The following is a 12,977-nucleotide window of genomic DNA, read 5'->3' on the forward strand; positions in this document are numbered from 1 at the left end:
TAAAACCTCCATGGGAAAACAACTAGGGCAGCAAGGTGATGAGTCGTCAAACAAATTGGTCCGAACATAAAAAAATCTGAAAAAATCGATTCACAGATTTCTGATTTGCATTGATAGCTATAAACAAAGGACATTTGAATAGATAGAACAATGCAAGTAGGTGACCGCCGGCTTCTATTAAGCATCCTAATGCCGTTTGCAATAAGAAATTATGTAACGAGTTTATTATGCCGGCTGGCATGGGTGGCATGTGCTGCTTGGAAGCATGCCAATGTAATATGCTGAAATGAATTCTCAAATAATAGAGAATTATAAATATAGGAGAAATACTTTGTCAACTAGGTCCTTTGCGCAATAGTTGATTGTGATAATTAATGTGATAATAATGATTTTCAATATGTTAAATGAAGATATTTTCCATGAGGATGTAGTAATTTAAAGAAATGTCCTTTTATCAAACACATAAAACAACAACAATCCAAAGCTACCAAATTACAAACATTATCGGTCATGTGCTTTTAAGTTCATCACCTGACTTCTTTTTTTGATATTGCTTACCCATAACAGAATGTCGGATGCCAACACCTGAAGAAGAAGAAGAAGAAGAAGAAGAAGAAACACATTTGCTAATTTAATTCAAGTAAACGAAATGTTATACCTATTATACGACCGGTATTGAACCTACATAGAATTTCAAATTAAGCATAATCACAAATTCATTGAATAAAAAATTAGTCATATCTACATTGCTGAAATACATCAATGATCACAAACCATAGATCTGATTGTATTCAAAATAACAAGAAAAAAAATGCACTTTCAGTAAATGGCTGCCATCAATGTCCTCGAGCTTGATTTGGATCATGCATTTAAGACCACGCGATACATGATATTGAATCCATATTTCGTTCAGCTTTAGATTTCTACAAGATTGGCACAAGTTGTTCTAGCTGCCCAATATCTGATTGGACATTGAAGGAAGGTACTTTATCGATAAATTTCCACGGGATGAGTACTCTGGAATGGTGTCATTTCCTGATTCAGAGCAAACAATCTTGGGCCCATTGTAATGAATGACCATACTCTTTTCAGTGATTTCTAGTGATACTGATTCCTTCACCAACCAGGAATTTGAAAGTTTCATATACTTGTTGTAGACTGCCAATGCTATTGCTGGATTTTCTTTACTCCTGCATATAAAACACAAAAGAGGAAATAATCATTCTCTGGAGATAAATATTAAGAAGAATATTACGGCAGTTCACCAACAATAACTGTAAGCATTTTCATCAGTAGTATTGAGAAGAAGGGGAGAATAAGCAACCTGTCACTCCAATTCAGACAGCCTCAAAAAACCCTTCCAATTTCCTTGCTTCAATCAAAAAGCAAACTTAAGTCAGGCATACATGCATCCTTCACATATGGTGTCATAGATACCCATAGTAGAAATGAAAGTGATCTAAGTCTGGGTATCTGGATATTTATGAAAGCACAGAAAAAGAGTAACGAAAAGCAGAAAAACTGATATTATATCTTTGGATTTAGTCACTAGCGCTGTAAAACCAAGAATTACATTGCTCTAAGGATCATTCAGTGGCAAATGAGAATCCAACTCAATATTTGCACCCAAAAAAAAAGCCAAGAGAGCAATTTTGATATGATACGTTGAACTTGAAAGAGTTGAGTTGGCAAGAACTGCCAAGACTATAAGGTCCAAACATTTCATTCATGAAACAACGTGTATCATCCCGTCCTCTTCATCGTTGGCGAGTTTTACGGTGGATGAAGAAGAGGAGCGGTAGTTAAAAGGGACCCAGTTTCTGAAAGGGTCCGAGCAGTCACGGAAACGGGAAGCGGGTAAGAAATGGAGGGCGAGAAAATGATGAGCCCAAAAGCGAGAAAGTGAATGAAGGGTTTTGGAGTCGAAGTCGGATCTAGGTCCGGATGGATGGGTCCAGGATTCTTGGGATTGTCAGTGTCTTGAGATGGTCTTCTGCTAGTAGCAGAAGATCTTCACGACATGTACGAGGAAGAAGCCATTGACTTGGCTATAGGCTGTGGCCCATGCTTTCTTTCCAACGCTTTCTGCGGTTGGAATTCCCCGAAAAACTCGTTTCAAAATCTACATCTTTTTTTTTTTTTTTGTTGATGTGAGTTTATGGCATGGGACAATTTTTTTTCTCCCTTTTGCCGACAATGTTATTTACATAAATTTTAATGAACACACTAAAAAATTTCCCAACCAATTTCCTGAGATCAATCACTCTAGTGCTATAAAATTTAATCAAACATTTCAAGATAATACAAATTCTAATATAATGATAATAAAAGAAATTAATTGGGACTTTGTGTCTATATTTTGTTATCGTGATGTCAATGTATTTTATGTAATATTTAGAAAAATTTTTGAAATTTGTATATGTATTTTTCTTTTTGATTTAGAAAAATAATTTAAACTTAATTTTTAATAAAAATTATATATTAATGAGTATTATCTTTATTTTTCTTTAATCTCGAAACATTTTTCTTTCTCTTTTTACCATTTTTTTCATGAGTAATTAATTAAAAAATAAAGAAAATTACCTTTCTCTCGTTACCATCCAAACTTTCCGTATTTCAATTCTAATACATAAGCATAAATTATAATAAAAATATAATAAAAAATATTGCTAACAAATATCTTAAAAATACTCTTTAAAGTTGGTAAGTTAGATTTCCAATGCACCAGAATTCATGAAATTTACTATTAACTATTATATTTAATATAAAATATTACTTTGATGGTAACTTAGCTAACCAAACAAGCGGAGCAAAGAAGCTTATTAACAAAAATAAATAAATAAATAAATAGTAGTAGCAACAAAAAATGGTAAATATTAGGTACAATAAATAACATTGTTATGGTAAGTGATGACAACGAATCGAATCGAGGTGAGATTTTTGTTCACTTTGAACTCAATCTAATTTTAAATATATAAAATTTAAACTTAACCTAATTTGATAAAATTTTTATTATTTTTATACTTGAATTTGATTCGAAATTAATAAAATATTATTTTTAATATAAATATAAAATTAAAAATTTTTTTTTTATATATATCGAATCAAATTTACTTAAAATCCAACCCTAAATTTTTTTTATGCCACCCAATTCGACTTGATACTAAATTAAAAAAAAAAAATCTTAAGAGATTAAATCAAACCAAAACTCATCGATTTTGAATTTTTTTACCTTTATCTGGTTTGCTTTACTTCTGGCAAAACTACATGTAGAAAAACTATTTTTTATTTAAAAAAATATTTTCTTGTAAAAAATAATTAATATTTGATTGGGTTGTGGCAGGCTCTAAAAAGGATTGCCAGATGGTGGACCCAAAATTTAAATGGGCTTTAATATTTCGGACTCAAACCATTCTAAAATAGAAGTGCCAGTCGTCGGCTTTTTACTGACCCGTATTTTAGAAGAGCTTCGGCTTAAGAACTAAGAAGCCCTTCTTCGACTCTCTTCCTCTTCCAAGGTTTCAACTTCCACCGACATAGCCACCGTTTGTTTCCCTGCTCTTCGGCTTTTACAAGTTAAAAATTTTCCCTCGATAAGCGGCGCCCAAACATCTTAGCTCGATTCCAGAGAGAATATGTAAGTTTTCTTTTTTTCTCTTTTTTTTTCTTTTTCCGGTTCTCTGTTGAATTACTGAAGAGTATTCGAATTTGATTTTTTTCTTTTAAATTATGTCTTTGAAGGTCAAGAATATGTGTGAAAAATCTTCCGAAACATGTGGCGGAAGATCGGCTAAGAGAATTCTTTTCTCAGAAAGGAGAAATTACTGACGCCAAGCTTATGCGCACCAAGTAACTTTCACTTCTTCTTCTTTCTCTTCATTTTTTTTAACCTTTTTTTCCTTTTAATTTTACTGTAATTTTAATTATTTCTTAATAATTTTTTATCAGGGATGGAAAGAGTAGACAATTTGCATTTATAGGGTACCGTACGGAACAAGAAGCTAAGGAAGCTATCAAATACTTTAACAAGTCTTATCTTGATACTTCTAGAATCATATGCGAGGTCTGCCGCCTTTTTTTATATAAATTTTTAAAGGGTTTGCCATAATTTATTAATGTTGTTTTATGTAGCTAAAGAAAGTAAGAAGATATAATTACTGCAAACTGAATTGATTTTGACATGTAAGATAAGAAGCAACATCTTTTATTTTGTTTTTCTTTCAGATTGCACGTAAAGTTGGGGATCTGAACACTCCACGTCCGTGGAGTCGGTATTCTTCGAATAAGAAACAGGAGAATGTTACTGAAACTGGAAAAAAGACAGCTGGGGCTAAAAGTTGTAGCTTAATTGATTCTAAAGGAGGGGAAAAGGTTCTTGCAAACAGTGAGAATGATGACCCGAAGCTTCAAGAGTTTCTTCAGGTTATGCAGCCAAGGGTTAGGTCAAAAATGTGGGAAAATGACATTGTACTTGATACCCCAGCAAACCAGAATAGCAAAGTTACCGAGAAAAAATGTGTAGCTGAGAAGGAAGGCAGACAGACATCAGCTCCAGTGGATGTTGACACAGATGAAACCGATGTTGGGATAGTTGATGATGAAACCAAAGCATCAGACAATGTTGCTCGTGATGAGGTCATTTCAGATATGGATTATTTCAGGAGTAGAATAAAGAAAGATTGGTCAGATGCAGACAATGATGACAATGAGGAAAATGATGATGGTGATCAAATGGGAAAACACAATGCCCTCTTTGAGAATGTTATTCAGGATCAGATCCAAGAGGGTTTGCCCAAAGATCTTGATGGTGAAATTCTTGATCCAGGCAACCCGTCTTCAGGCTCGAAAGATGATAGAGAAGAAGTCCTTGAGAATGGACGACTTTTTGTCCGTAACCTGCCATATACAGCAACGTAAATTTTTCTGCACAGCCGCCTTTGTTTTTATCTTTTTTCTTTCTACTGTTATTTGCAGGCATTTCATAGTAATATTTTCTTCATCTCTTGATTTTCATCTAACAGTGAAGATGAGTTGACAGAATTCTTTAGCAAATTTGGCGATGTCTCACAAGTCCATCTTGTTATTGATAAAGATACTAAACGTTCCAAAGGAATTGCATACGTTCTTTACAAGGTTCCAGAATGTGCAGTCAGGTATTTATTGAAATATTTTGTCTTAGTGGTGGTTTTGACACTTCAAAATTTGGTAATAATTGATTTATAGGTGTGTTAATACATTCATTCTGAAGCCTCATGATTGAAACATACAAGGAATAAGTTTTCTAGTGTAGCTTCTAAGTGCTGTAATTTTCTGTTGTCAATTTGAATTCAGTGCTTGCATAGGTAATGCTCATTTTCCGGGGTGCATCAATTTTTTCAGTTCTAAGGCTTCTCATGCATTAACTAGTAGAAATAATCATAGTTTTCTACTCTAGTTTTGTTTATAAATTATAAGATCCATTGTGCTTCTTCATCTGCAAAAGATTAAATGAAGGCTGACTCTTATCTTTGCTCTTGTTCTCTTATTTCACTAATTGAAAATCAAAAGTGGCCATTAAGCCTTTTCCTTGCAGTGTTGCTGGTAAAATGTAGCCTATTCTATCCTCAACTCCTTTTCTTTGGCCTAATGGCTAAGGAGCTCTTAGGAGGACATAGAGGTTTTGGTTTTGAACCAGGACTTCCTACCCTTCCCCCATGGGCTATGACAATCCTATGTACCAAAAAAAAAAAAAAAGTAGCCTTTTGTGGTCTGTAGCTCTTTTTCCATCCTACTATTTTCTGGCAAAGGGGTTGGTAGAATAAAGTCTCCTTGTTTTCTGTTTATTACATTTTTTAGGGATATATTCATGCTTTGCAATCTTTTAACAATATCCTCTATGACCTTCTGGATCTTATTGCCTGATTAATTTTTGCAGGGCTTTTGAAGAAGTGGACAAATCAATTTTTCAGGGTAGATTATTGCATGTAATGCCAGCAAAACTAAAAAAGCCAACAGGCAAACAAGAGTAAGCATCCGCAGTTGTAATCACTCCCTTTAGCCCTTTTGGTTTCAAATGATCATTGTTTTCCCTTTATTATGTTCATTAATCCAACATACCTTTCTCTACAGGTCCGATGATTCTGCGAACCAAGGTTCAAAAACTTTCAAGCAAAAGAGGGAGGAAGAAAGGAAGGCATCTGAAGCTAGTGGGGACACAAGAGCATGGAATAGTCTATTCATGCGCCCTGACACAGTATGCTTTTTCGATTAATCGAACTCTTTCTTCCCTTTAGTGAGATTAGTCCTTGGCAGATTCCATTTATTAATTGAATTTAAAAGATGTTCCAAATTTTACCCATTCGATTGTCTTACCAAAAAGGACCTTGACTGATCTTGAAATAGCATTCGCACACCCTTTGACTAATTGAGTTGACGATGTTGGAAATCTTACCAAGGAATATTGAAATTGTTCTACTGCACTAACAATATCTTTTTGTCTTAACCTGTTTTGCCTACTGATAATAGTAGTCTTACATCTTTGGAATATCTTTTTGTCTTAACCTGTTTTGCCTACTGATACTAGTAGTCTTATGTCTTTGGCTATACTTCACTGAAGTACTTTTATGTGGTCATTACAACATTATTCATCGGTTTCCTTGCATATCAATAGGTTGTTGAAAACATTGCTAGGAAATATGGTGTTAGTAAGAGTGAGTTACTTGATCGAGAAGCCGATGATCTAGCTGTGCGTATTGCTTTGGGGGAAACTCAAGTGATTGCAGAGACAAAAAAATTCCTTGCAAATGCTGGAGTAAATATCTCTTCTTTGGAGGAAGTTGCTGCTGGCAAAACTGATGGCATGAAAAGGAGCAATCATGTTCTGGTAGTCAAGAACTTGCCGTATGGCTCATCAGATGGTGAACTAGCTAAGATGTTTGGAAATTTTGGGAGTTTAGACAAGATCATTCTCCCTCCAACAAAAACATTGGCCCTGGTATGCATATATGTTCTAATTATATCGTTTATATTGATTTCTAGTTTAGGGTTCTACATAGAACTTTTTCTGCTCTTTCTTGCAGGGGTAGAGGGTCTTTTCTCTTTTTTTTTTTTTTTTTCTCCTTTTAAATCTTATGATGTGGAAACATGTAAACTGTAAGAACTGGCAGAATTGATTGCAGGATAAGTGGCTGTTGAGAGGCATATGATTCTTTCCTCTTTTATTGATGCTTTTGGTGGCTTTCAGGTTGTTTTCCTAGAACCAGCCGAAGCTCGTGCAGCATTTAAGGGTTTAGCATACAAACGTTATAAGTGAGATTTTCCCCATTCTTTTGGTCATCAGATGGCTCTCTTTATAACAGTTCTGGAAAATATTATTAGTATAATTTTTTTTGGAGAAATATTGGTTAAGTTTCAAATTATCTCCAGACATTTGCAATGTCTTTGATTTTAATTGGTGCTTGCTTAAATTTAGTGGTTGTTAAATTTAACTGTTTCTTTCTGGATTACTCTATATATGTTTGTTAGGCACTATAGTGGTTTCTATATTTAAACCTTCGCATAACCTGGAATTGGTATTCAAGGAACCTAAAATTGTTTTTCTTTCATGTATAGGGATGCTCCTTTATACTTGGAGTGGGCTCCTGACAATGTTCTTAATAAGAGTTCAGCTTCTGAGGGTGACAAAAAGAATAATGCTGCTGTTGGTGAACATGATGTTAAAAGGGCAATTCTGGAGCAACATGTGGAAGGATTATCAGATGCAGATGTTGATCCTGATAGAATTGAGGTTCAGCCTTTCCTTTTTCCTCCTTTGTTTCCCTTGATGCTTTAAATAATATGCTTTTATTACTTCGCTTTGCTACTTCAGTCGCGATCTCTATTTGTCAAGAACCTTAATTTCAAGACTTCTGAAGAGAGCTTGAGGAATCATTTCACTGAACTTGTGAAGGAAGGAAGAATACAGAGCATCAGGGTAATTATTTGGGTATTCGAAACCTTTGTTACATTGGAATTGAACCTGTCCTTCTGAACTTTATGAGTTTTGTCTTTTCTTTTGGCAGGTAAAAAAGCACTTGAAGAATGGCAAGCAAGTCTCAATGGGTTATGGTTTTATTGAGTTTGACTCAGTGGAGACGGCAACAAATGTTTGCAGAGACTTACAGGTAATTACAATTAAGATTATTGAGTTTCAAAAGCATAGTTTCAACAATTTCAAGTGCAGCATTTTGATAACCGCTTTCTCTTTTAGGGAACTATTTTGGACGGGCACGCTCTTATCTTGCAACTTTGTCATGCCAAAAAAGAAGAGCAGGCAGTAAAAAATGTTGAGAAGGATAAAAGTTCAACCAAGTTGCTTGTAAGAAATGTAGCTTTTGAAGCAACAGAAAAAGATCTGAGACAGTTATTTAGCCCATTTGGCCAGGTATGGTTTGCTTCAGTATATTGAATTTATGAATGATTGAAGACTACATCTCCACATTATCAACTAACACTAGTTGTTATCATTATGTTTTCAATAGCTCTGTGCATACCTTTTTTTTTTGAGTTAACTATTAACACCAAAAAGCTAGAAAATAAAGTATCTTAGTCATGGAATGATTGTAGTAGTGAATGGTGAACTTTCCTTTGGAACTTTGCATAGTAAAAGAACTTTATCAAAAAAAAAAAAAAAAAAGAGAAACTTTACAAGAGTGATTTAGTCACAACTTGAACCAGCTTTATGTTGATTTTTTAACAAAATTTTGCAATTTATGTTGTTTGCTAGACATTGGAAAGTGCTATTTTTGTCTGGCTGACCCTAGCTTCCCTTCTGGTTGTTTAGATCAAGAGCTTAAGGTTACCAATGAAGTTTGGGAACCATAGAGGGTTTGGGTTTGTGGAATTTGTTACGAAGCAAGAGGCACAAAATGCACTTCAAGCACTCTCAAGCACCCATCTTTACGGTCGTCATCTGGTAAGTCACATCGCATCTTTAACAAAGTTGCACATCCTGTTTCCGGAACAAAAACATAATTGCTGTATATGACTTTTAGGTGCTAGAAAGAGCAAAAGAAGGTGAGAGTTTAGAAGAGTTACGGGCACGAACAGCTGCTCAATTCACTGATGAACAGAATGGTTTTCAAAATCCAACTAGGTTATCCAAGAAGAGAAAGAACATGGAAATCTTGGATGATGGCAGAAAGAAGTTTGAAAAGATCGCAGATTAGCAGTTCCAATGAAGCGTGGTGATGCAATGGGGTGTAGATGAACTGCTTTTCTTCCCATCTCTTCCCTCCTATTTTATATGTTTTACGCTTGCTTCATTTTTCCTTGCTAGAAGCTAGCATCAATTTTGTAGACTTCTTTTGCCTTTTTTTTCTTATTTTACTGAAAAGCGAATGAACTAAGTGTAAAATATTGGTAGTTTTGTATGTAAATTAAGTTATGCAATTATTTTTAAAAAATGATATTTAGTAAATCGAAATTTAAATTTGAGAACATGGAATTTTTTTTCTATCTTTAAAAAAAATTGTTTAAACTCAACCATATTTGTTTCCTGACGAAAAAACTTACAATAAAACGAAAGTTATAGCCATTGCTTGTTTTTGGCTAAGCAATTAAAACAAAAAAAATTGAGAAAGGGAAATAGCATTTAATTTTCTGTTAGCCACGTTCACTACACTATTTCAACACAGTACAGTAGTAATTTCACATTGAAAGAGGATGATAAGTATTACACCCAAACAAAAAACCCAAGACAGAAAAGAGAAAAAAAGCAAAGAACATCAGAGGGTGTGACAACCGTAGCAGCTAGCAACTCCCGTAGCCGCTCGACCTTTGGAAGTAACTCCGACCAGTATGTATCTGCCCTTGGACCATGCTGCAATTTAAAACCAAGAAGAGACATGGCCATGTTCTAATGAACTTCACTATTAAACCAAGTTTAGATCAGATTGTTTTCTCTAAATTATTTTTGATCCTAAACACACTAATCCGCTACTGGTTCCCATGTATTAAAAAAAAATCCCTATCTCTCTCGACATTATTTTGTGTGATTATTGTCTGCATCTAGTTTTTCTACACTAAAACCAGAGGATCCAACTTAAAATTGATTGGTGTATATCTGTAAGACAGGTTCAGGATTATTAAAAAAGATCGAAGTGATATATCCCATGAGTACCGATGATAAGATATATATATATATATATATATATATAATATCCCTCAACGTGACTATAAATCACCATATAGCAGTGGTGTACCTAAGGTATAGTCAACTACTGGCCTAAGCTCATCCCAGTTCTGGTGCCCGAAGTATTCATCTCCATGTGGGTTAGAAAAGCTTAAACATGATGGAAGAACTTGAGTTGTTCCTGCAAAGAACTGGCTCCTTCCAGGGAAATGATCATTGACAAGCTTCCTTTCAATCACCTTATCATCTAAAACTCCAAAACTTTTAACCTTGACATTATTGTCTGTCTCTATACTACTGCATATTCTGGAGTTGCTAGTAGTAGTATATTTTTTGGAATGATTATTCGTCTTATTTTGCCAATCTGATGCATACTTTCTACATGAAACATCACGCTCAAAGATTCTGCAAAGTGTCCAAACTTCCTGCAATGAAGAAAAAATCTTTCATTTAATTAGCTTTAACCAAAGAAAAAGGTTTTCAAAAGAGATTAACTAATTAAGAAGTTTATGGTAAGGAAATGGATCTTACTGCTTCTGGCAAGTTCTCCTTATTATTATTTGAGAGACTAGGATTTTGACCGGTTGGAAGGCGAAACTCATGCATCATCCAATCAGTTTTGGTGCCTTTTCCTGCACTTCCCCGGTAATAGACTAAGGATTTCTTCAGGCCTATGCAATCCTTAAATCCTCCAACAGAATATATTGGCTTGTCGATACCAGTAGCTTTCCAGAATCCTGACCCTGTAACCCTGTTTGGCCTTATGCTATTCCTGTATTTTCTACCTCTTCTGCAAAAGAAGTACCATTCCTTCTCTGTAACAGTGCTCACTTTGCTGACTTCTGCACCATCCACAGTAATTAACCACCAAAGTATGAAGAATAAAGTTTATTATACGTGAAATTAAATTTCTCGACACCCTTTAATCCATTTTCTTCAACAATCAGAGGGAATGAAAAATAGTTAGCTTGATGAAATTTTTATTTTCAATATGTTTCAGAAACAGTAAAGAAAGAAAGTAGAAAATATTGAATCATACTTGGAAGATCCCAAGGATCATATTTGTAGATATCAACATGTTTGATTAGGTCAATGCTAAAGTGTTTCTTCTCCACCTTCCTTTTAAGATAAAACCCCACAAGCTCTTCATCAGTAGGATGAAAACGAAAACCAGGAAGCACAACATCTTCATCTTCATTGTCACCTGAAGAAATCATCTTCTCCACCTCCATTTCTATCTCCATCTTTAGTGTTCTTTACCACTTCGAGCATGCAATAGACCTTATATTATGTTATAAGAAGAGACTAATTTTTAGTCAAAGTCACAGTATTTGACCGAAACATGGGAGCGCTTGCTTCATAATTGAAGGCTTTAGTTTATGTTGAAAAAGAAAATTGGTGGTTAGACATTTCACCAAAGGACAACTGAAATCTTTATTTGAAAAATATTTGGCCCCAAAACAGCGAACAAGAGAAAGACAAAGTCATTAGAACAGAACAACTAGTTTGACTAAAAGTTTGCCCCTGGGGATGAAAAACTGACTATCCACTTTGTAGCATTCCACAATGAGAAACTGGTTTCACTTTTTCGGTTTCCCATTCATTCCAGGACATAGATATTTTTGTCCTCAACAAATGGACTATGAGCAGACGATAAGAGATACATCCATACGGTCCAATTGTTCATAGTCTTGGGGTTCAAGAACTTTAGCAAGATATGTCATACATGCATTTTATACTCATCGGAATCGAGTTCCAATCTTCCTCTCTGCTAAAGCAACATATATGTGATGTAACCTTTTACTAAATCCTTTGAAAAGAATGAGTTTGATTCCCGAGAAGATGGGATTTCATCAATTCCAGAAATCTTGATAAACTTCAAAAGATTTTACTATCTGATTCGTTGAGCCCAAAATATCTTAATATACCTAAGTTCTGACAAGTTTGAAATCAAGAAATCAGAAGATTACTTACGCACGCCATGATTTTATTGGGTTTTAATTGGTGTCCGAGAAATCTTTTCATATGTACTTTGTAAAATTAAAGATGCAGTTGCTTCTTTCAATATAAGAGAATGGTTTTCATGGTTAATTTGTACTGAAATATAATAAACCAACGGCTGTTTTGGAGGTGATGTCTAGCTTTGCAGTACTTTTTTTTTTTTTTAATAAAAGAGGTCACGGGGCCACAGAGAATTAAAAAAAAAAAACTGAATTCCATATTTTATTCGTCCATATTGTTTCATATATATACATAATATTTGATATATTATCGATTTATAATAATATATATTATTAATAAATTTGTAATAAAATTTTATTAAAAATTAATTTTTAAAATGTTTTTAAAGTTAAATATATTTATTTTTAAAATTTTAAAATTAATTTTTATAATATCATTATGCAATTTCATTAATAATATATAATATTTGTGCACTGATTATGTATCAAAAATATATATCATTGCAGTGAAAAAAATAATAGGCTAAAGATCATGCTATGCAGTCATTGTCATAGAGATGGAATTTTCCCGTTGTTGATATACATATGTTATTTTTTTAATAAAATCAATGAATCATTATTGGCACCCAAAGTCAAATTTTAACAAATAAAAACTCTAATTATTCCTTAATTAAATCAATTAATTTAGCAAAACCATGTGCTTTTTAAAATAATGAAACAAATATTCAAATGTAATTATTTAATTTTATTGCTTTCCAACTATACCCAAACGAGGAAATAAGTCTTTGATTTTCTATAAAACAAATAATTAGCATTGTAGAAAGCTTCCAATTGAACACGTTAAAAAATAATATACATAAATTTTC

General features: G+C 33.8%; 2 protein-coding genes across 3 annotated transcripts; one reads left to right on the plus strand and one right to left on the minus strand.

Annotated features, from left to right (window-relative positions):
• Positions 1 to 3,448: 3,448 nt before the first annotated feature.
• On the plus strand, positions 3,449 to 9,456 carry LOC111274781 (nucleotide/nucleic acid binding protein). The gene is made up of 15 exons (XM_022859686.2): positions 3,449 to 3,637; positions 3,742 to 3,849; positions 3,949 to 4,063; positions 4,225 to 4,913; positions 5,022 to 5,153; positions 5,915 to 6,004; positions 6,109 to 6,232; positions 6,650 to 6,973; positions 7,223 to 7,287; positions 7,591 to 7,765; positions 7,847 to 7,951; positions 8,040 to 8,141; positions 8,228 to 8,401; positions 8,801 to 8,932; positions 9,012 to 9,456. Coding segments are annotated over exons 1-15 (2,511 nt in total). The 5' UTR covers positions 3,449 to 3,635; the 3' UTR covers positions 9,186 to 9,456.
• Positions 9,457 to 10,054: 598 nt separating this feature from the next.
• On the minus strand, positions 10,055 to 11,420 carry LOC111274782 (transcription factor JUNGBRUNNEN 1-like). Of its 2 annotated transcripts, none has more exons than XM_022859688.2 (3): positions 11,190 to 11,420; positions 10,682 to 10,989; positions 10,055 to 10,575 (listed from the first exon to the last, which is right to left on the minus strand). In XM_022859688.2, exons 1-3 carry the CDS (start codon positions 11,392 to 11,394, stop codon positions 10,192 to 10,194), a joined length of 897 nt encoding a protein of 298 aa, XP_022715423.1. In that variant the 5' UTR covers positions 11,395 to 11,420; the 3' UTR covers positions 10,055 to 10,191. The 2 variants fall into 2 exon arrangements, with proteins under 2 accessions (XP_022715423.1, XP_022715422.1); XM_022859687.2 differs by having other exon boundaries at positions 10,682 to 10,992; positions 11,190 to 11,419.
• Positions 11,421 to 12,977: the final 1,557 nt, after the last annotated feature.

This window comes from Durio zibethinus, chromosome 26 (genome assembly GCF_047325235.1).
Source record: "Durio zibethinus cultivar Kanyao isolate XHJ-2024 chromosome 26, ASM4732523v1, whole genome shotgun sequence".
In the NCBI taxonomy this organism is placed as follows: domain Eukaryota; kingdom Viridiplantae; phylum Streptophyta; class Magnoliopsida; order Malvales; family Malvaceae; genus Durio; species Durio zibethinus.

Bases quoted from the DNA above. Each gene is read 5' to 3' on its own strand.
- LOC111274782 (XM_022859687.2), bottom strand. From the start codon at position 11,394: ATGGAGATAGAAATGGAGGTGGAGAAGATGATTTCTTCAGGTGACAAT. The intron at 10,993-11,189 runs GTATGATTCAAT...TGGATGGTGCAG, and splicing joins TGATCCTTGGGATCTTCCAA to AAGTCAGCAAAGTGAGCACT. The intron at 10,576-10,681 runs GTAAGATCCATT...TCTTCATTGCAG, and splicing joins AGGAGAACTTGCCAGAAGCA to GAAGTTTGGACACTTTGCAG.
- LOC111274781 (XM_022859686.2), top strand. The intron at 3,850-3,948 runs GTAACTTTCACT...ATTTTTTATCAG, and splicing joins GCCAAGCTTATGCGCACCAA to GGATGGAAAGAGTAGACAAT. The intron at 6,005-6,108 runs GTAAGCATCCGC...CTTTCTCTACAG, and splicing joins AAGCCAACAGGCAAACAAGA to GTCCGATGATTCTGCGAACC.